Below are 24,373 nucleotides of genomic sequence, written 5' to 3'. Positions count from 1 at the left end.
TGCAGTGTGAGCGCATCCTCCGCCTCCGGGTTTTAACCTGATCCATATGTCGCCCCCGTCACATATGGCGCATTCCTTTCTGGTGGGAATTTTCTGTTTCCTCTAAATTTGTTGTTGCAGCCCTGTATATATCCCAGCAGTGAGGCTTTGATGTCAGCGCAGAGGGAGGGGGCCAGATATCTGTGATTTGTGTATGTGGGGGAGACAACAAATGTGTCAGGGGTCTCATTGCCAGGAATTAGGGTAACATTCTCAGAATGAGAAACGTATCAGAAACAATGTATGTGAGACCCATGTGAGATCCCTCTCTAGACCACACTACCAGCCCTAGACACAGATCTGACAATCCCAGAACCTGAGGAAGAACCGCTCATGAGGTCCACTCATTTCAGACCTTCACTAACAATTCTGAGTACAATCTTAGTTCCCTCATGGAGTTCCTCTATGCGGCATGGGTATCGGTCCCATTTCAATTCCCTCATGGAAGGAGGGAGAATACAACGTCTGTATGAGCTAAGGGTATTCCCTCCGTCGTGGAAAAAGAGTGAGTGTGTCTTCCCTATAGTGTAAGCGTATTGGCTCCCTCATGGAAAGAGGGTGAATGGGACTCCTCTATAAGGTATGGGTACCAGCTTCCTCATGGAAGGAAGGTGAATGTGGTTCCTGTATGAGGTATGGGTTCTTATGGAAGCAGGGTGAATGTGGCTTCTCTATAGGGTTATAGGTATTGGCTCCCTCAAGGAAGGAGGATGCATGGTTCCTTTATGAATGACTTATCAGCTCTCTTACTGATTTATGTTTATCTGGATGCTATAAATAAAGTTGATTGCACAGGAAGCGGGACATGACTCAGGTTAGTAATGCACATCGGCACCAATATTAGATGGATCATGAACTTAACTCCTTCACATCACTAAGGTGTAACTGCATCTGAAGTGCTCTAAAGCCAGAGAGGCACAGGTAGCCGACCGTTATAATCCAGAGACAGTATGGAGTCTAGTCAGGATGAAGAACTGGGGTTTCCACCCAGCTTTTCACAGTTCCTGAGATGCAAGAAAATAGAAATTGTTAGAACAGGTTGCATCTCCTGCTCTTTCCTCTATAGCTGTGAGCATGAACCAGGAGCCTTGGAATGAGCTGTGGGCCCCTCCGAGTCCAGGGATTGTGGAAGGACACTGTGACTATGCAGCCTGTAGTTAGCGTCAGTATGTGTGCGACCCGATGTAGACACAACATTCAGAGTCACCAGCTCCCACCACAGACACTGACACCCTCTAATCTCCACTTCCACAACTTCTGCTAGAATAAGATGAGCAGCTGGGATACAGCAGGCAGCGCCTCCTACCCTGGACATTTGTGAATGGAGGCTCGGTGCCCCGGCTGTGGTCACTAAGGCAGCCTGAAGGTGGGATGACAATTATAACCTACGGGGAAAATGTCTCCGTAATTGTAGAGCGCCACCGGCCAGTTGTGTCTCCGGGACTCCTGAAAACACAAACAGGGGAAACCTCAGTGGCGGGTCAGGCGAGGACGAGTGTCCTCCGATGTCCAGTGCGGCCTCTACGATCTGCTCCTATAGTTCTGGAGGGATGGGAGTCTAGTAGATAAGAGATGGCTAAGGGGGCACAAACTTATCCTGATGGTGCCCCCTTGATGTTATTGTCGTTACAATATCTGCACTGCACCGCCAGACTGTGGTAACATCATAAGACCCTCCTCAAATATAAGGAGTAGAAGGCTCCTGAACACAGGATTGTACAGATTTTAGTCTGCACAATCTGTGTCTCCAGGCTCCCTCGGAGGTGCTGGACAGTGGACATGGCTCAGGAATGTCAGAAGACGCCTCCTCTACAGTGCCCGTGAGAGTGAGGGAAGGGTCGGCTGCACTGGACAAGGGGGCATGTAATCCCTGCCATCAGATGGGGGCGCTGCAGTCTGCCCCAGGAGCTTACAATCTAACTGAGCTAATCCAGAAACAGTATTAATGTGACAATTAACACCTAGAAGGCGCCGGATGTCTCACACCTCATTCTGCTTTATCCCTATCATGCTCTCAGGAAGTCACACTCTGTTGCTCACTGTTATCAGCCATTTCTGGCTGTGGAGATCCTGCTCCACTAGTCCAGGAGTCCTGCAGACTATTACCAAGGACTGAGGAGGAGTACTGCAGACTATTACCTAAGACTGAGCAGGTGCCTTGCAAATTATTACCTACGACTGAGGAAGCGTCCTTAAGACTATTTTCTAGGACTGAGAAGGGGTCCTGCAGACTATTACCAAGGACTGAGGAGGGGTCCTGCAGACTATTACCAAGGACTGAGGAGGGGTCCTGCAGACTATTACCAAGGACTGAGGAGGGGTCCTGCAGACTATTACCAAGGACTGAGGAGGGGTCCTGCAGACTATTACCAAGGACTGAGGAGAAGTCCTGCACTATTACCAAGGACTGAGAAGGGGTCCTGCAGACTATTACCAAGGACTGAGGAGGGGTCCTGCAGACTATTACCAAGGACTGAGGAGAAGTCCTGCACTATTACCAAGGACTGAGAAGGGGTCCTGCAGACTATTACCAAGGACTGAGGAGGGGTCCTGCAGACTATTACCAAGGACTGAGGAGGGGTCTTGCAGACTATTACCAAGGACTGAGGAGGGGTCCTGCAGACTATTACCAAGGACTGAGGAGGAGTCCTGCAAACTATTACCAAGGACTGAGGAGAAGTCCTGCAAACTATTGCCAAGGACTGAGGAGGGGTCCTGCAGACTATTACCTAGCACTGAGGTGGCATCCTGAAGACCATTACCAAGCACTAAGGAGATGTCCTGCTGACTATTACCCAGCACTGAAGGGGCGTCTTGCATTCTATTAACAGCGATGAGTAGATGTTGTGCAGACTATTACCAAACACTGAGGAGGCATCATGCAGACTATTACCCATCACTAACAAGGTGTCCTGCAGAATATTACCCCTAGCTCTGAGACTACATCCTGCAGACTATTACACCCATGGCATCCATTTTACCTTTATCGCCTTCTCATGTTCTCTCAACAGATGCCTCTTGTCGTCTTCGTATTTTTGTGCAGCGTCTTGGAGTCTTCTTTCTGCGGTGAGCTGATGACGTCCACTTTCTTCTCGCATGGAACTGATGGTCGCTTGGAGGTCACAAATCACCTGTAAGAAGAGGAGAAAGTTATGAGTGATACAGAATCAGGTGATAGATGCCGGGACGGTAGTAAGAGAGCCACCAGTATAGGCCACCACTAGAGTCACCATAAGGGTTACTAGATCTACAGATCCCGAGAAACAGATCTATATATACTGCAATGTAGTTACCTCACACATGCTCCCCCTATGTGTCAGTCTTCACTGTAGGTTTAGCATGCTATTCATGAACTTGGAAGCAAATCATATAAGATAAGATAATCCTTTAATAGTCCCACAGTGGGGCAGTTTCAGTATGTTACAGCAGCTTAGTAATACAGATACAGGATAATACACAGTAATATAATACAGACGTAGACACATATGCTGAGAAGAGAAGATATACTAGGAGTCCATAGCAGATAAGGAACAGAGGAAGAAAGAAGGAAGACGTCATAGTCATAATCATTAGTTCTCTGTGCAGAGTGTCTTTGCTTGGTCTGATGTAGATTATACAGCCTGGTCGCGGTTGGAAGGAAGGACTTGCGATAGCTCCTTCTCACACTTGGGGTGAAGCAGACGGTCACTTACAGTGCTGCCAAGTCCCATCAAGGTCTCATACATGGGGTGGGATTTGTTCTCCCGCATGGAGGTCACCACGGACAGTCTCCTTCTGTCACCCACCACCTGTACTGGGTCCAAGGGGCTCCCCAGGACAGAGCTGGCCCTCCTGATCAGCCTGTCAAGTCTATTTCTGTCCCTGGTTGATATACTGCTCCCCAGCAGGCCACACCGAAAAAGATGGCTGAAGCAACTAGAGTTGAAGAAGGCCCTAAGAAGTGGCCCCTGGACTCCGAAGGCCCTCAGCCTCCTGAGCAGGTAGAGTCTGCTGTGGCCCTTTCTGTGCAGCGCCTCCAGGTGATCGGCCCAGTCTAGTTTATTATTGAGGAGCACGCCCAGGTACTTATAGGTCCTGACTATCTCAATACATGTCCCCTGGATCTCCACCAGGGTCGGAGCACTTCTCCGTTTACTAAAGTCCACCACCATCTCCTTGGTCTTCCCAGCATTAATCCTGAGGTGGTCCCGTTGCCCCATTCCACAAAATCCTGTTTAAGTCTCTGTATTCCCTATTGTCACCATCAGTGATAAGGCCGACTATAGCAGAGTCATCGGAGTACTTCTGTAAGTAACAGCTGGATGAGTTGTGCCTAAAGTCAGCAGTGTACAGTGTGAAAAGGAATGAGGCGAGAACTGGACCTTGTGGTGCCCCCGTACTACAGATCACAGTGTCAGACACACAGTCCCGGGCTCTCACATACTGAGGGCGGTTTGTCAGGTAGTCTAGGACCCAGTTGGACTGGTGATGGTCCACTCCACCAAGGTTCAGCTTCTCCCTCAGTAGTCCTGGCTGAATGGTGTTGAACGCACTGGAGAAATCAAAGAACATTATTCTCACAGTGTTTCTCCAGGTGAGAGAGAGCTCTGTGAAGAAGGTGGATGATGGCATCATCTACCCCAATGCCTGGCCGATAGGCAAACTGGAGGGGGTCCAGAGCGGGGCTCACTAGGGGGCGTAGGTGTGTTACATATAAGAGATACCCAGATTATACCAGCATGGTCTATATGCAGAGCGCAGAATTGTGGGAAGAAAGGGTGTTGGGCATCAATATTTCCCAGGACCTCACAATGTCGGCTCCCATTTAGTCTCCTCTATGTGGTAGAAGGGTCTGAAGGGTCCACAGTGGCCAGAACATTGTGACTGCAGCTCTGGGTGTAACAGGAGTGGTAGATGTGATGTAACAGTAGAATTGTGACTGCAGCTCTGGAGTGGCTGGAGTATAAGCATCAGTAGAACAGATATAAATCACCGGAGCTCATGTTGTGAGGTCTGAGGTTCTGCGTGTCTCCCTTATAAAGGGCTGAGAACATTTCTAGTGTGCGGCAGCGTGCCTGCACTCGGATACATCATGTATTACACAGGAAAGGGTTAATGGGGCACAGCAGGAGCCGGAGCCCATATGGGCCTGTTTAGGGGCCGTCACTAATGTGTGCAGCTGGAGGCAGCAAGGGATGATGGGAGGCGCTGGAGACAGGAATGTGCCCCTTTTATGTGGAAAACAAAAATGTGTAAACCCTCGTACAACACGGCTCGCCGTTACCAGGGAAACAGAATGGCGTGGGGGAGGGGCTGCACCCACAAACTGGTCTCTCGATACAGGATGATGTCATAATGTGCCAAGGACCCCAAAACCTTCAGCCATGCAGTATAGCCCTCCTCTGCCTCCACTATGGTCCTCCATCATCCCTCACTCCTATCCCCATCAGGGTGGCCCTTTTCTGCTCTGTGACCCCAGTATCTCAAAGAAAATCCTCCTAGTCGCATCCAAACTGTATTTTCAATTTCAATGTTATAAGTGTGATACTCCAGTCACATCCAGAGCTGCAGTCACAATTCTCCTGGCTGCTTTATTCCTCCATGCTATTCTCTCCAGTGTCTGGACCTGTAGAGCACTGCGGGGACACAGCATGGGAGGTGCGCAGTGTAGACGCTGCAGATCTGAATGTGATTACAGTCCTGACAATGGTGCAGATAGTCTGGATTTCACTGGAGCTGCATGATGCAACAACAATACTGTGACTGCAGCTTTGGTTGTAGACACTGCCTTCCTTGGCAGGCCTGTATCAGACTGGAACGTCACATTTTGTTTGGATTGCATTACAATAAAAATCTCTAAATGGCAAACTACCTCCACTTTAAGTGCCAGAATCTTTGCTGTATCTATGCAGCTTTGGATGTGACTAGAGCACGAGACACAATATATAAGGAGAATTGTGATGGCAGCTCTGGATATCACTAGAGTATGAGAAATGATGTACCGACAGAATTGTGGCTAACAGCTGGACTACCACAGCGGCTTTGGATGTGACAGAAATAAAAAACGTAATGTAACAGAAGACCTGTGGCTGCAGCTCTGGGTGTAACTAGACACAATATAGTTGTCACCTAACTGTTTACACACCCTGAATGGCATGAACATCTGAACTGTTCTATTCATTATTTTACTCTTCTCAGCTTGTGTGTCAGTGTTAACTGCTGTTCTGGAATTCTATTCAAGAACCAGGAAATCAAGATCATCTGAACTATTGTGTGAAGCAAAGTAGAGGGCAGAAGCAGACTTTGCGCTTCAATGTTCCTCACAAAGTCTCTGCTTGCTGTCAGTGAATGAAAACAATCTGTATACTTAGAGGCCAGAGCCTTCCTCTATTTCTCCACTCAAAGCTGAAATTTTGTTACAGTGTATCACGCCACACAATCCTCTGTGGAATGTTATGTTAACTGAGTTGGTACACTGTAACAAACCCTCAGCTGTGTATCAGGACTATAAACACAGAGAAGCTTTATTGACATATGTCTGCCGCGTGGGTGGAGCCACCTTGATGTCACTGGAGTTGTATGTTTGCCACCAATGGCGCAGTACCTGTGCCGATTTCGCCAGCTTCTCGCCGTATTCCTTCTCGATTTGCAAGAATCTGCTCCCGGCCTATGAGAGAAAGAAAAAAAACCTGAGATTAGTGAAGCTGAGGAGCAGCGAGAGACGCCGTGTAACTGACCTCTGTGCTTGGCACCTCATCTGAACACCGAAGTCACCGGGCACCGCGCCAAATCCAACGCCCTTTTATGGCAGGCAGAATAGCAGAACGCGTCTCCTTTGATCTGCTTACAACTATTCATTACTTGTGAGCAGGGGGGAGGGGAGGGAAGATCTGCTCCTGCTGCCAATTATTACACAGGGCCCAGGGAGGGGGGAGCAGACTGATCATCTGCTGCAACAGCACCCTCTAGTGTCTAGGGCATCACTCCTCCACAATGAGAGAACTGCACAGGAGCTCAATGTCACCAATTCTGATATATCCCGGGCATCGTCTAGATTATAATTATACACAAAGACACCATATGTAACTATATATAGTATATACCCAGGTTATACCAGCATGGTCCATATCACTATATACAAGGAGATGCATAACTTATACCAGCTGTACATATATAAGTATATACAGTATATACCCAGGTTATACCAGCATGGTCCATATCACTATATACAAGATGTATAACTTATACCGGCTGTACATGTATAATTATATACAGGAGATACCCAGGTTATGCCAGCTGTACGTATATAATTATATACCCAGGTTATACCAGTGTGGTCCATATCACTATATACAAGATGATGTATAACATAGCAGCTGTACATATATAATTATATACAGGAGATACCCAGGTTATACCAGCATTGTCCATATCACTATATACAAGATGTATAACATATACCAGCTGTACATATAGAATTATGTACAGTATATACCCAGGTTATACCAGCTACACGTATATAATTATATACAGTATATACCCAGGTTATACCAGTGTGGTCCATATCATTATATACAAGATGATGTATAACTTATACCAGCTGTACATATATAATTATATACAGGAGACACCCAGGTTATACCAGCATGGTCCATATCACTATATACAAGATGTATAACTTATACCGGCTGTACATGTATAATTATATACAGGAGATACCCAGGTTATGCCAGCTGTACGTATATAATTATATACCCAGCTTATACCAGTGTGGTCCATATCACTATATACAAGATGTATAACATATACCAGCTGTACATATATAATTATATACAGTATATACCCAGGTTATACCAGTGTGGTCCATATCATTATATACAAGATGATGTATAACTTATACCAGCTGTACATATATAATTATATACAGGAGATACCCAGGTTATACCAGCATGCCAGCATATCTATATATCTATGCACAGGTTACACCAGCTATATATTCCAGCTCATATACATAAGCTCAGGTTATACCGGATGTATATTTATAGATACCCAGGTTATACCAGCTGCATTTAAGCCCAGGTTATACCAGCTCTATATTTATATATACCCAGGTTATACCAGCTCTATTATGTACAAGTACCCTGGTTTTACCAGTATGGTCTGGTGTAGGGACAGGAGGGATCAGACAGTTTCCATCACATTTTGGGAATTACTCTGATGCTCACTTTGTTTTCAGGCCCTTTGTTGTGTCAGATGTATATACAGGAGCCAGAAGGTAGGACAGATATCAGGGGTGTTGTTAGTAACTGGGTTCAGCAAGGACACCCCACTACTCTACACAGAGGGAGGAATCCTCTATAGTGTGGTACAACTACAAGTCCCAGTATGAAGTCAATAAAATGAAGTGCTTTAGGGACTTCCTGATAATAAAGAGCAGATGCTGAGCATCCTCTACAGGGAGTACAAAACTGTATCCCCATGGTTGTAACTGTGTCAGTTACAACTGAAATTCTGGAATTGTATTCATGAATCATGAAACACATGAGTTACAGACCCATAGGCCCCTCCCAGAGGAAGGAGGAGTTAAAGAGTACTGGGTTGGGGGTGGAGCTACAGGAAAGAATATGGAAATGATAAGTGAACCAGTAAGATCACTGCGTTGTGATTGACTGAGATCAGGGGCTGCCCCCCCCACCTCCTCTCATAGAAAGTATTCGCTCCTGGATGGCGTCTGCGTGCGGTAAATCTGGACTCGTTTAGAACACGGAGATTTGGATGGAGAACAAGGCAGCGAAAAAATACAAGTAATCCATTAAAATCGCAACCTATTAAAAAAACATCTGCGGTAAGGAGAGGACGTGAGTGCGCCGCCCCATGTGCCGACCGCTGCGAGCTCCACAGCTGGAGCAAAGATGTTTACTGCTTGTATAATGGGCCATACGTCACCGTCAGCAGCCAGTATACAGGCTTAAAGTGCTACCCGCCATTCTCTAGTTACTGCCAGAGCTGCAGTCAATATTCTGATGTCACCTCATGGCTAACACTTCAGTCACATCCAGAGCTGTAATAACAATTCTGCTCTTGCATCATGGTTAGCTTTCCAGTCACAATTATCTTATAGTACAGGTACACTCAGTCATCAGATTACGTTTTCTACTCCAGTCAGATCCAGAGCTGCAGTAGCATCAACTCTCATACTCTATTCACACTGAGAGCTGCGCATAGAGCTCTCACAGGGATCTGCTAGACACCTCTGTAAGGTGGTTTGAATGGTAGATCCATTCACCTGTGAACGACGTAAAACATCAGATCCAACATGGCCGCAGCCTGGGAAAACTGCAAGTCTCAGTAACAATAGTGGAGGACTGGTGTGTGCCAGGCAGGGCAGCTGTGTACGGATAACGGATCGCACGGTGTCAGGCTGGAATGTGCGGCGTTCTGAGTCGGATTCCTGGGACGATTGCTTTTCTGTGCTCTGATCGCTGTGGCTTATATATCCGAATACCAGAGAGGAGAGCGAGCCAGCCACCACATCTGCAGCCACTTACCCCGCACACTACACCTGGCGCAGCCTGACGCCCACATCTGGCCCCAATCACTGGAGGGAACAAGATGGCCACCGCCCAGAGAAGATGCAGCCTGGAGGGTGAGAATGGCACAGCCCATACATGATCCTCACATCACCAGAGGGAACAAGATGGCGGCCACCTAGATATAATATATACTGGAGGATGAGAATGGGGCAGCGGACGGGTACATTACTACATCACATCACATCACTACAAGGAACAAGATGGTGACTGCCTAGCTATAGTACATACTGGAGGATGAAAATGGGGCAACTGGTGGGATAAATACATGGCCCTCCCATCACCAGAGGGAACAAGATGGCGGCCGCAGACCTATAATACAAACTACAGAATGATAATTGCATAGCAGGCAGATACATCACACGTCCCTCATATCACATCCTTTATAAATTTGACACAGTTTGTGGAACCTCTTAATACCGCTCCTTTTCTAGAAACAAACGGTGCAGACTTCAAGATATGTCGCCCATAGAGAAATGAAAGCCGCAATGTCATTGGCTGCCATGGGCAACAGTTCCAGGCGCCTCCCTAATAGTACAAGGCCCCACAATGTCAATGCTGAGTGTAGTAGTGCAAAGCCTAGCAGTGTCAATACCAGGTGTAGTAGCCATAGGCCCAGCAGTGTCAATACTACAGTAGATGTATTAATGCTAGGCCTGGCAGTGTAGATACTGGGTGTAGTAGTGTGAGGCCCGGCAGTGTAGATACTGGGTGTAGTAGTGTGAGGCCTGGCAGTGTAGATACTGGGTGTAGTAGTGTGAGGCCCAGCAGTGTAGGTACTGGGTGTAGTAGTGTGAGGCCCGGCAGTGTAGATACTGGGTGTAATAGTATGAGGCCTGGCAGTGTAGATACTGGGTGTAGTAGTGTGAGGCCCAGCAGTGCAGATACTGGGTGTAGTAGTGTGAGGCCCAGCAGTGTAGATACTGGGTGTAATAGTATGAGGCCCAGCAGTGTAGATACTGGGTGTAGTAGTGTGAGGCCCGGCAGTACAGATAATAGGGGTAGTAGTGTGAGGCCCGGCAGTGTAGATACTGGGTGTAGTAGTGTGAGGCCCAGCAGTGTAGATACTGGGTGTAATAGTATGAGGCCCAGCAGTGTAGATACTGGGTGTAGTAGTGTGAGGCCCAGCAGTGTAGATACTGGGTGTAATAGTATGAGGCCTGGCAGTGTAGATACTGGGTGTAATAGTATGAGGCCCAGCAGTGTAGATAATGGGTGTAGTAGTGTGAGGCCCGGCAGTGTAGATACTGGGTGTAGTAGTGTGAGGCCCAGCAGTGTAGATACTGGGTGTAATAGTATGAGGCCTGGCAGTGTAGATACTGGGTGTAGTAGTGTGAGGCCCAGCAGTGTAGATACTGGGTGTAATAGTATGAGGCCTGGCAGTGTAGATACTGGGTGTAGTAGTGTGAGGCCCAGCAGTGTAGATACTGGGTGTAGTAGTGTGAGGCCCAGCAGTGCAGATACTGGGTGTAGTAGTGTGAGGCCCAGCAGTGTAGATACTGGGTGTAGTAGTGTGAGGCCCAGCAGTGTAGATACTGGGTGTAATAGTATGAGGCCTGGCAGTGTAGATACTGGGTGTAATAGTATGAGGCCCAGCAGTGTAGATAATGGGTGTAGTAGTGTGAGGCCCGGCAGTGTAGATACTGGGTGTAGTAGTGTGAGGCCCAGCAGTGTAGATACTGGGTGTAATAGTATGAGGCCTGGCAGTGTAGATACTGGGTGTAGTAGTGTGAGGCCCAGCAGTGTAGATACTGGGTGTAATAGTATGAGGCCTGGCAGTGTAGATAATGGGTGTAGTAGTGTGAGGCCCGGCAGTGTAGATACTGGGTGTAGTAGTGTGAGGCCCAGCAGTGTAGATACTGGGTGTAGTAGTGTGAGGCCCAGCAGTGTAGATAATGGGTGTAGTAGTGTGAGGCCCAGCAGTGTAGATACTGGGTGTAGTAGTGTGAGGCCCGGCAGTGTAGATACTGGGTGTAGTAGTGTGAGGCCCAGCAGTGTAGATACTGGGTGTAGTAGTGTGAGGCCCAGCAGTGTAGATACTGGGTGTAGTAGTGTGAGGCCTGGCAGTGTAGATACTGGGTGTAGTAGTGTGAGGCCCAGCAGTGTAGATACTGGGTGTAATAGTATGAGGCCTGGCAGTGTAGATAATGGGTGTAGTAGTGTGAGGCCCGGCAGTGTAGATACTGGGTGTAGTAGTGTGAGGCCCGGCAGTGTAGATAATGGGTGTAGTAGTGTGAGGCCCGGCAGTGTAGATACTGGGTGTAGTAGTGTGAGGCCCGGCAGTGTAGATACTGGGTGTAGTAGTGTGAGGCCCGGCAGTACAGATAATAGGGGTAGTAGTGTGAGGCCCGGCAGTGTAGATACTGGGTGTAGTAGTATGAGGCCCAGCAGTGTAGATAATGGGTGTAGTAGTGTGAGGCACAGCAGTGTAGATAATGGGTGTAGTAGTGTGAGGCCCAGCAGTGTAGATACTGGGTGTAGTAGTGTGAGGCCCGGCAGTGTAGATAATGGGTGTAGTAGTGTGAGGCCCAGCAGTGTAGATAATGGGTGTAGTAGTGTGAGGCCCAGCAGTGTAGATACTGGGTGTAGTATAGTACGAGGTCCAGCAGTGTAGATACTGGGTGTAGTAGTGTGAGGCCCAGCAGTGTAGATAATGGGTGTAGTAGTGTGAAGCCCGTCAGTGTAGATACTGGGTGTAGTAGTGTGAGGCCCAGCAGTGTAGATACTGGGTGTAGTAGTGTGAGGCCCAGCAGTGTAGATACTGGGTGTAATAGTATGAGGCCTGGCAGTGTAGATAATGGGTGTAGTAGTGTGAGGCCCGGCAGTGTAGATACTGGGTGTAGTAGTGTGAGGCCCAGCAGTGTAGATAATGGGTGTAGTAGTGTGAGGCCCGGCAGTGTAGATACTGGGTGTAGTAGTGTGAGGCCCAGCAGTGTAGATACTGGGTGTAGTAGTGTGAGGCCCAGCAGTGTAGATACTGGGTGTAATAGTATGAGGCCCAGCAGTGTAGATACTGGGTGTAATAGTATGAGGCCCGGCAGTGTAGATAATGGGTGTAGTAGCGTGAGGCCCGGCAGTGTAGATACTGGGTGTAGTAGTGTGAGGCCCGGCAGTGTAGATAATGGGTGTAGTAGTGTGAGGCCCGGCAGTGTAGATACTGGGTGTAGTAGTGTGAGGCCCAGCAGTGTAGATACTGGGTGTAGTAGTGTGAGGCCCAGCAGTGTAGATACTGGGTGTAATAGTATGAGGCCTGGCAGTGTAGATACTGGGTGTAGTAGTGTGAGGCCCAGTAGTGTAGATACTGGGTGTAATAGTATGAGGCCTGGCAGTGTAGATAATGGGTGTAGTAGTGTGAGGCCCGGCAGTGTAGATACTGGGTGTAGTAGTGTGAGGCCCGGCAGTGTAGATACTGGGTGTAGTAGTGTGAGGCCCGGCAGTACAGATAATAGGGGTAGTAGTGTGAGGCCCGGCAGTGTAGATAATGGGGGTAGTAGTGTGAGGCCCGGCAGTGTAGATAATGGGTGTAGTAGTGTGAGGCCCGGCAGTGTAGATACTGGGTGTAGTAGTGTGAGGCCCGGCAGTACAGATAATAGGGGTAGTAGTGTGAGGCCCGGCAGTGTAGATAATGGGTGTAGTAGTGTGAGGCCCGGCAGTGTAGATAATGGGTGCAGTAGTGTGAGGCCTGGCAGTGTAGATAATGGGTGTAGTAGTGTGAGGCCCGGCAGTGTAGGTACTGGGTGTAGTAGTGTGAGGCCCGGCAGTGTAGATAATGGGTGTAGTAGTGTGAGGCCCGGCAGTACAGATAATGGGTGTAGTAGTGTGAGGCCCGGCAGTGTAGGTACTGGGTGTAGTAGTGTGAGGCCCGGCAGTGTAGATAATGGGTGTAGTAGTGTGAGGCCCGGCAGTGTAGATAATGGGTGTAGTAGTGTGAGGCTCAGCAGTGTAGGTACAGGGTGTAGTAGTGTGAGGCCCGGCAGTGTAGATAATGGGTGTAGTAGTGTGAGGCTCAGCAGTGTAGATAATGGGTGTAGTAGTGTGAGGCCCGGCAGTGTAGATAATGGGTGTAGTAGTGTGAGGCTCAGCAGTGTAGGTACAGGGTGTAGTAGTGTGAGGCCCGGCAGTGTAGATAATGGGTGTAGTAGTGTGAGGCTCAGCAGTGTAGATACTGGGTGTAGTAGTGTGAGGCCCAGCAGTGCAGATAATGGGTGTAGTAGTGTGAGGCCCGGCAGTGTAGATACTGGGTGTAGTAGTGTGAGGCCCGGCAGTGTAGATAATGGGTATAGTAGTGTGAGGTCCAGCAGTGTAGATAATGGGTGTAGTAGTGTGAGGTCCAGCAGTGTAGGTACTGGGTGTAGTAGTGTGAGGCCCGGCAGTGTAGATAATGGGTGTAGTAGTGTGAGGCTCAGCAGTACAGATACTGTGTGTTATACTTCAAGGCCCAGCAGTGTACTTCATGGCCCCATTCATTCTTTCATATACACGGATCAGTTGTCCTGGTCCCTTTGCAGAGAAACAGCCCCAAAGCATGATGTTTCCACCCCCATGCTTTACAGTAGGTATGGTGTTTGATGGATGCAACTCAGTATTCTTTTTCCTCCAAAAACGAAAAGTTGTGTTTCTACCAAACAGTTCCCGTTTGGTTTCATCAGACCATAGGACATTCTCCCAATACTCTTCTGGATCATCCAAATGCTCTCTAGCAAACTTCAGACGGGCCCGGACATGTACTGGCTTAAGCAGTGGGACACGTCTGGCACTGCAGGATCTGAGTCCCTGGCGGCGTAGTGTGTTACTGATGGTAGGCTTTGTTACATTGGTCCCAGCTCTCTGCAGTTCATTCACTAGGTCCCCCCCGCGTTGTTCTTGGATTTTTGCTCACCGTTCTTGTGATCATTTTGACCCCACGGGGTGAGATCTTGCGTGGAGCCCCAGAGCGAGGGAGATTATCAGTGGTCTTGTATGTCTTCCATTTTCTAATTATTGCTCCCACAGTTGATTCCATCACACCAAGCTGCTTGCCTATTGCAGATTCAGTCTTCCCAGCCTGGTGCAGGGCTACAATTTTGTTTCTGGTGTCCTCCTGCTCTTTGGTCTTCATCATAGTAGAGTTTGGACTGTGACTGTTTGAGGTTGTGGACAGGTGTCTTTTATACTGATAACAAGTTCAAACAGGTGCCATTACTACAGGTAATGAGAGGAGGACAGAGGAGGCTCTAAGGATCCATTCACACGGAGGAAGTTGGTGCTGATTCTGGCACGGACCCCGCGTCAGAATCAGTGCTGAAAAAAAAAAAAGACTCCCATTGACTTCAATGGGTTCCATTTTCCGCATGGAACCCACTGAAATCAATGGGAGTCTTTTTTTCATCGCTGATTCTGACACGGGGTCCGAGCCAGAATCAGCGCCAACTTCCTCCGTGTGAATGGACCCTTAAAGAAGATGTTACAGGTCTGTGAGAGCCAGGAATCTTGCATGTTTGTAGATGACCAACTACTTATTTTCCACCAAAATTTCCAAATAAATTCTTTCCAAATCAGACAATGTGATTTTCTGAATTTGTTTTCTCATTTTGTCTCTCATTGTTGAGGTCTACATATGATGTCAATTACAGGCCGACCTCATCTTTTTAAGTGGGAGAACGTGCACAATTGGTGGCTGACTAAATTTTTTTTTTTTTTTCACCACTGTACTAGGTGTAGAGTAAGTACGAGGCCCAGCAGCGTAGATAAGTCATGGCCAAAAGTTTTGAGAATGACACAAATCTTATATTGTCACATGATCTCCTGCCCTCTGGTTTTTGTGTGTTTGTCAGATGTTTTTATCACATACAGAAATAGAATTGCAATCATATTATGAGTAACAAAAGCTTATATTGACAGTTAGAATGAGTTAATGCAGCGTTGCAATATTTGCAGTGTTGACCCTTCTTCTTCAGGACCTCTGCAATTCTCCCTGGCATGCTCTCAATCCACTTCTGGACCAAATCCTGACTGATAGCAGTCCATTCTTGCACAATCAATGTTTGCATTTTGTCAGAATTTGTAGGTTTTTGTTTGTCCACCCGTCTCTTGATGACTGACCACAAGTTCTCAATAGGATTAAGATCTGGGGAGTTTCCAGGCCATGGACCCAAAATCTCTATGTTTTGTTCCCTGAGCCATTTAGTTCTCACCTTTGCTTTATGGCAAGGTGCTCCATCATGCTGGAAAAGGCATTGTTGATCGCCAAACTGCTCTTGGATGGTTGGGAGAAGTTGATCTTGGAGGACATTCTGGTACCATTCTTTATTCATGGCTGTGTTTTTAGGCAAGACTGTGAGAGAGCCGATTCCCTTGGCTAAGAAGCAACCCCACACAAGAATGGTTTCAGAATGCTTTACAGTTGGCATGAGACAAGACTGGTGGTAGCGCTCACCTCGTCTTCTCCGAATAAGCTGTTTTCCAGATGTCCCAAACAATCGAAAAGGGGATTCATCAGAGAAAATGACTTTACCCCAGTCCTCAGCAGTCCACTCCCTGTACCTTTTGCAGAATATCAGTCTGTCCCTGATATTGATTCTGGAGAGAAGTGGCTTCTTTGCTGCCCTCCTTGAGACCAGGCCTTGCTCCAAGAGTCTCTGCCTCACAGTGCGTGCAGATGCACTCACACCTGCCTGCTGCCATTCCTGAGCAAGCTCTGCACTGCTGGTAGCCCGATCCCACAGCTGAAACACTTTTAAGAGACGGTCCTGGCACTTGCTGGTCTTTCTTGGGCGCCCTGGAGCCTTTTTGCCAACAATGGAACCTCTCTCCTTGAAGTTCTTGATGATGCGATAGATTGTTGACTGAGGTGCAATCTTTCTAGCTGCAAAACTCTTCCCTGTTAGGCCATTTTTGTGCAGTGCAATGATGACTGCATGTGTTTCTTTAGAGATAACCATGGTTAACAGAAGAGGCCCAGCAGTGTAGATACTGGGTGTAGTAGTACAGGGTACAGCAGTGTAGATACTCGGTGTAGTAATACAGGGTACAGCAGTGTAGATACTGGATGTAGTATAGTACGAGGCCCAGCAGTGTAGATACTGGGTGTAGTGTAGTACAGGGTACAGCAGTGTAGATACTGGGTGTAGAGTAGTACGAGGCCCATCAGTGTAGATACTGGGTGTAGTAGTACAGGGTACAGCAGTGTAGATACTGGGTGTAGTAATACAGGGTACAGCAGTGTAGATACTCGGTGTAGTAATACAGGGTACAGCAGTGCTCCTGGCTACTGCTTACCGTAGTTTATGGTGGCAGCATCTGGCTAGTGTTTGATAATGTGGAGAAAGCACAAGACACCTCTTTTATATGGAAATCTGATATAACAATAAAAGCAATGACAGGTGCTGGGTACATAATATGCGGGTCACTGGCACCATGACCAGTCCCACAGGAGAGGAGAATGACATCTACAGGTAACAGAGCAGGCTAACCCCTAACATTCCCTAATATCAAACTGCAGGTACCGTTCTCTGACACCCCATACACACAAGAGTATTCCCCGACACAACATCGCAAGCGGCAGGACAATAGAGGGAATTGAGTTTATGGCAACCTGACCAGGGGCAGAGGATAGTCGGGTGTGTCCAAGAAGAGAAGACATGGAGAACATGACCAAGGTTAGCAGACAGTCAGGGTTATCCAATAGAACAGGAAATACAGATCTTGAACAGGGACATTGGCTAGCCACAGGGTGTCCAAGAGGTAAAGACCAAGAGCACCTGACCAGGGACGGAGGATAGTCAGGTGTCCAAGAGGAGAAGACACAGGGAACCTGATCAAGGATGGAGGAAAGTCAGGTGTTTCCATGAGGAGAGGACATGGAGAACCTGACCAGGGACAGGATAATCAGGGGGTGTCCAGGAAGAACCTGACCAGGGATAGAGGATAGTACGAAAGAGGTGGATACCAGTCTTAGAGAACCAGGTAGCAAGCCAAACTAAGAATATAAGCAGTAAGAGAACCAATGGAGGCAACAAGGAAGAAGCAGGAATGTAAACTGTCAGAAAGGTGGCGCAGGAAGAGAGTAGTAACAAAATGCCATAAATATAGATAATCCTGAAATCTCCAGAGGAGTACGGAGCCCTGACCTTCTCTAGAGCCTCCTGAGTCTGTGCAGCGTGTGTCCTCTGCAGTTCCAGCCTCATGGCCTCCATCTCTGCCCGCAGTTTGCTCATGGCCTTCTGATGCTCCTGCACCGTCTTGTGCTTCTCGTCGTCCCTCAGATGGCCGAGTTCCAGCAGCTGCTGCTTGTGCTGAGCGTTGACCTGGATGAGTTCCTCCTTCATCTTGTACACCTGGTTCTCCAGGTTTGAGATGGTCTGTGGAGAAGGAGACAGGTCTGGTTATGAGCAGTGGCACATATGCCCCCTGCAGGCGACGATTATGTGAGGACTGGGTAAGCATCCTGCCACCAGGCCCATAGGACTCTCCAGGGAGCAAGAGATTATGGGAGGGCAAGTGACGTGATTAGGCTGCACCTCTGAGATATGGCACTACATGATGCCTGGAGTCTCCTACAGATGAGGGCGGTATACATATATCCAGTCTGTACATACATGTCCCACATATGACCTCACAGGACTGTGCATCTGCTGGCTCCTCCCTACTAATCAAAGAGGATCCCGGGATCACAAAGTCTCCACTACTCCGCACCGCCCAGCTCACCTGCATTCATAGCTATCCCAGAGGAGGCGCCACATAAAACACACAACTGTCCAGCCATATATACACCAACACATAACGGTCTAGTCATGATACACAACACCAATACACAACTGTACAGCTATGATACACACCAGCAATACACAACTGTACAAAGTACCAAAATTGTATAACTATGATACACTCCACCAACAACTGTACACCTATAATATACAACGCAAAAAACACCAAAATTGTATAACTATAATACACGTCACCAATACACAGCTGTACAGTCATGGCCAAAAGTTTTGAGAATGATACAAATATTAATTTTTACAAAGTCTACTGCTTCAGTTGTTCTAATGGCAATTTGCATAAACTCCAGAATGTTATAAAGAGTGATCAGCTTAACAGCAATTACTTGCAAAGTCAATATTTGCCTAGAAAATGAACTTTAACCCCAAAACACATTTCAACATCATTGCAGCCCTGCCTTAAAAGGACCAGCTAACATCGTTTCAGTGATTTCTCCATTAACACAGGTGTGGGTGTTGATGAGGACAGGGCTGCAGATCAATCTGTCATGATTAAGTAAGAATGACACCACTGGACACTTTAAAAGGAGGCTGGTGCTTGGCATCATTGTTTCTCTTCTGTTAACCATGATTATCTCTAAAGAAACACATGCAGTCATCATTGCACTGCACAAAAATGGCCTAACATGGAAGAGTATCTCAGCTAGAAAGATTGCACCTCAGTCAACAATCTATCGCATCATCAAGAACTTCAAGGAGAGAGGTTTCATTGTTGGCAAAAAGGCTCCAGGGTGCCCAAGAAAGACCAGCAAGCGCCAGGACCGTCTCTTAAAAGTGTTTCAGCTGTGGGATCGGGCTACCAGCAGTGCAGAGCTTGCTCAGGAATGGCAGCAGGCAGGTGTGAGTGCATCTGCACGCACTGTGAGGCGGAGACTCTTGGAGCAAGGCCTGGTCTCAAGGAGGGCAGCAAAGAAGCCACTTCTCTCCAGAAAAAACATCAGGGACAGACTGATATTCTGCAAAAGGTACAGGGAGTGGACTGCAGAGGACTGGGGTAAAGTCATTTTCTCTGATGAATCCCCTTTTCGATTGTTTGGGACATCTGGAAAACAGCTTATTCGGAGAAGACGAGGTGAGCGCTACCACCAGTCTTGTCTCATGCCAACTGTAAAGCATCCTGAAACCATTCATGTATGTGGTTGCTTCTCAGCCAAGGGAATCGGCTCTCTCACAGTCTTGCCTAAAAACACAGCCATGAATAAAGAATGGTACCAGAATGTCCTCCAAGATCAACTTCTCCCAACTGTCCAAGAGCAGTTTGGCCATCAACAATGCCTTTTCCAGCATGATGGAGCACCTTGCCATAAAGCAAAGGTGAGAACTAAATGGCTCAGGGAACAAAACATAGAGATTTTGGGTCCATGGCCTGGAAACTCCCCAGATCTTAATCCCATTGAGAACTTGTGGTCAATCATCAAGAGACGGGTGGACAAACAAAAACCTACAAATTCTGACAAAATGCAAGCATTGATTGTGCAAGAATGGACTGCTATCAGTCAGGATTTGGTCCAGAAGTGGATTGAGAGCATGCAAATATTGCAACGCTGCATTAACTCATTCTGTCAATATAAGCTTTTATTACTCATAATATGATTGCAATTCTATTTCTGCATGTGATAAAAACATCTGACAAACACACATAAAAACCAGAGGGCAGCAGATCATGTGAAAATATAAGATTTGTGTCATTCTCAAAACTTTTGGCCATGACTGTACAGCTATGATATATAACACACACAATTGTACAACAATGATACACGCCACCAATACACAACTGTATTGGATTTTGCATTGGGCTCCAGAAGTCTGCAGAAAACAACACTGCTACACAGGACTAAGGGGCCACAACAGCACTAACTACACAACTTATTCAGCCAATGAGTGTAGGAGGGAGAGGTCACATGACATTGCCCTGCCTGTCAAACAGTATATACTTGTGTGTGTCTTGTGTATACAGCGCCTATGTAGAGATTTCTGGAGGGAATGTACAGAAGAGAGGAACAGATGACGGCATGACTGGGCTACCTGAAGGGTCTGCACTCCACCCAAGGTGCCAATGTAACAAACCCTCAGCTGAGATTTCAGGACAAGAATACAGCCACTCAAGGACTATAAGCAGAGATCCTGACAAGTTTAATTTACATAAAACTCCAAAATGGCTACAGCATGTGAAGAGCCGTCCCTAGAAAGTGAGGATGAAAGTATGTGCACCCATAACGATTTTGTTAGTTCAGGTCACATGACCACAGACTGGCCAGAGATAGAGCTGCCATTTTTATGTGGGCCATAAAATTTTCAGAGAAAGCAAATATTCCCCAGTGTGCAGGATGGCAAGCAGCGGCGCACTATTCTCAGACCAAGTCTTAGTATTTTAAGTCACAAAAGTCTCCTTAAGAAAGCAAAAGATCAAAGAGGATTCATAAAGGCGGGAACAGTGTCCCGGGAATGTGGGCCAGCAGGCCAAGCAAAAAGCTAGATCACCAGCGCACCAACATTACCACTTCATACCAGGACTACTACACACATCATTCATATAACCAGCACCAAACAGGCGGGCAGGACATGCAGGCTATTCTCAGGAACTGTTATCCTCCAGTCACACATAAAGCAGCAGTCGCAACTCCTTCCCTTGGAAACATATAGAAGGTCATCTCCAACCAATATCACTAGCGTGACAATGTAGCTCAGTCTGCCACCTCTCCTCCCAAAATGAACTCCTCTCCGGTAATAGGAGATAAGAAGAGTCTTGTGTACAGCTCTATATGTGACTAGAGCGTATGTATATATACACCTTTTAGTGCTACACACCATGGCATAGAGAAGTGATGTCATTGTATATACATCACTGGTGATAGGACAACTAAAGTATAGTGATTAATACTACACGAGGTCATAGAGCAGTAACATCACAGTACACATATCACTATCGAGAGGACACCTAGAGTACAGTGATCAGTACTACACCTAGATCACCAGGTCATAGAGAATTGATATCACTGTATATACATCACTGGTGGTAGGACAACTAAAGTATAGTGATTAATACTACAGACCAGATCACGAGGTCATAGAGCAGTGACATCACAGTATACATAACACAATCGAGAGAACACCTTGAATACAGTGATCAGTACTACACCTAGATCACCAGGACATAGAGAACTGATATCACTGTATATACATCACTGGTGAGAGGACACCGAAAGTACAGCGATTAGTACTACACACCAGATCGCCAGGACATAGAGCAGTGACATCACAGTATACATATCACTATCGAGAGGACACCTAGAGTAAAGTAATCAGTACTACACCTAGATCACCAGGACATAGAGAATTGATATCACTGTATATACATCACTGGTGAGAGGACAGCGATTAGTACTACATACCAGATAATCAGGACATAGAACTGTGATATCACTGTATACATATAATCACTGGTGCGAGGACACCTAGAGAACAGAGATCTATGCTACACACCCTATCACCAGCATACAGAGCAGAGATATCACCATATACATATATTACTGGTGACAGGACACCCAGAGTACAGTGATTTGTGCTACAAACCAGATCACCATCATATAGAGCAGAGATATCACCGTATACATATCACTATTGAGAGGTCATCTACAGTATATTGATCAGTACTACACCTAGATCACTAGGACAATGAGCAGTGATAGCACTGTATATACAGCACCAGTGAAAGGTGAGATCACCAGTACAAAGAGGACAGTAATATTCTGTATTGTTGATAATGAGAGTTGCCCTTCCTACGATGCTCTGGATAATATAGTATATTCGGTGTGCACACTTTGACTGCGGTGTTGTATGGGCATGTTAGGTGAGATGCTTGCACAGGCTATTTTATAGCAGTGGGTACCTGCATATAGGATTAACCCCTTTGAGGAGAGGCGTCTAGTGTCTGTGCACATTAGTCTCGGTTTTCATCTGTTTTGCGTCGGCTCCATCAAACCTTTTTTCCCTCTCTTTATAGTTTGCTCTTTGATTTTGGCTCGGGTCTGTGCGAAGCGCAGCTGGGTGGCAGAGGACGACGCGCGCGTTTAGAGCAAACATGTTTCCGACTTGAAAGGAATGCTATAATTAAAAAAATGGGCAGAGGAAAACGGCAAAGGGATAAGATGTATTAATGGTTCTTCAAAGGGCCCAGATGTCAGCCGCTTTGAAGAAATTAGAAGTCTGGGTAAGACTGTACCATGAAAGCGTCCGCTCCAGAGGTGCTGCCGCCACTAATGACCACCACAAGGCAAACGCTGATCTCCTCCTATCGTGCACATGGTTCTACAAGGTTAATGGGGTGGGGGATGTATTGCTTTTGGGACTTTCTAACCTCTTTGAGAGTGGGAGACGTTCATCTTCTTGCCATTACCTGACCAATATAGGCCACAGCCAAAATGCTCCAGAAATGGTGATATTCCCTATATAATTATACTGCGTAACCCGCCGCCTTTCAACTTTTGCACTGAGGAGCAGCAGGGCAGGTCATTTTGCTTTGTGGGTTTGCAGTATCGGCATGAGATTTTGTCATGGTGCTGTACATTATAGAGGGGTTGGTGCCAGTGAGGTGGTGGTACCTGACCCAACGCAAATACATCCGCACCAGCCCTTAGATACAGTGAACGGTACAGGCCGCCATCTATCTATGATCTGACAGTATGATCTGACACCACAACCACTGGGCAGACCAAAACCATAGAGATGACAATCTCCTAACCAGGCTCAGATCAGGGAGCTGACAATCTATTGGTCACAATGAGACCACAGAGTTGACAATCCACCGGCCAGGCCAAGCTCGCGGAGCTGACAATCCACCGGCCAGGCCAAGCTCGCGGAGCTGACAATCCACCGGCCAGGCCAAGCTCGCGGAGCTGACAATCCACCGGCCAGGCCAAGCTCGCGGAGCTGACAATCCACCGGCCAGGCCAAGCTCGCGGAGCTGACAATCCACCGGCCAGGCCAAGCTCGCGGAGCTGACAATCTACTGACCAGACCAATACAAGTAAGATGACCCGAGACACCGACCTTCTAGACCAACACAAGTCTGTGCGTCTTACCCTGTGGCTCCCCACCTAACACATAATTCACACACAGCTCTTATGGGGTGAAAACCCACAGGAATTCTGGTTACCAAGAACAAAGTGGCACATTGATGCAGAGGTGGTGAAAGGAAAGCTCAGGGGAAAAAAAAAAAAAAAAATTCACCATTAAAACGAGCGTGAAACGCTCCAGCGGAGATGCAGATCTGGGTGACAGGTCACATGACAGGCAGCGAGGCTCAGACGCTTTGAAAAAGACAAGTTTTGATCTTAAAAGTTACGGGCTCGGCTGTGATGTTGCAGTTTCCATGGTAACCAGAGATTCGGGCAGCGCGGTGACAGCATCCTGGCTTTACACATGAGAAACGGCTTGTTTGGTTTGGTAAACACATTTCAGCCCAGATTTCCAAGCTCTGAACAGGAGGCGATCGCAAGAGCTGACCCCCAAACCTGCACTAGTCACATCAAAAGCTGCAAGAAAGACACCTCTAGTACAAATGTGGTCCCTGTACTACCCAGCATCACACCCATCACTGCCCGTCCTGCTCGGTATCACTGCCCATCTTACCCGGTACCCACACCCATCACTACCCAGCATCACACCCATCACTGCCCGGCATCACTGCCTATCTTACCCGGTACCCACACCCATCACTGCCCAGTATCACGCCCATCTCATTGTCCCCTCAGCACAGGGTATCACTGCATGAACAGAAGCCCAGGCCTATTTATATTCTGTGCCGCACGCTGACAGCACCGCAACTCCCAGCGACATCAAAGCCTTCTGTGTTCTGTAATAAGGCCAAGAGGTGGAAAGTGAAGGATTGATGTTAAACTACAGAATTCACAGCCATTTACAGCTCATGTGCGGGAAATGCCTGCAAGGGGAGCCAAGACAGGGGGTCACACACCTCATAGCAGAGGATGGTGCAGAGACAATAAA

General features: G+C 47.4%; 1 protein-coding gene across 1 annotated transcript in view; it reads right to left on the bottom strand.

Annotated features, from left to right (window-relative positions):
- CEP112 (centrosomal protein 112) overlaps nt 1-24,373 on the bottom strand; it is a 78,101-nt gene that overhangs the window by 5,486 nt on the left and 48,242 nt on the right. The window contains exons 21-23 of the mRNA XM_075279571.1: nt 17,717-17,947; nt 6,623-6,685; nt 3,021-3,170 (exon numbers count right to left, since the gene is read on the bottom strand). Of these exons, the coding sequence (XP_075135672.1) occupies nt 3,021-3,170; nt 6,623-6,685; nt 17,717-17,947 (444 nt within the window). The remainder of the gene's footprint in view (nt 1-3,020; nt 3,171-6,622; nt 6,686-17,716; nt 17,948-24,373) is intronic.

This window comes from Leptodactylus fuscus, chromosome 6 (genome assembly GCF_031893055.1).
Source record: "Leptodactylus fuscus isolate aLepFus1 chromosome 6, aLepFus1.hap2, whole genome shotgun sequence".
Taxonomy (NCBI): Eukaryota; Metazoa; Chordata; class Amphibia; order Anura; family Leptodactylidae; genus Leptodactylus; species Leptodactylus fuscus.
The sequence above is the reverse complement of the archived record's forward strand: the minus strand, read 5'-3'. Positions and strand labels throughout refer to the sequence as shown.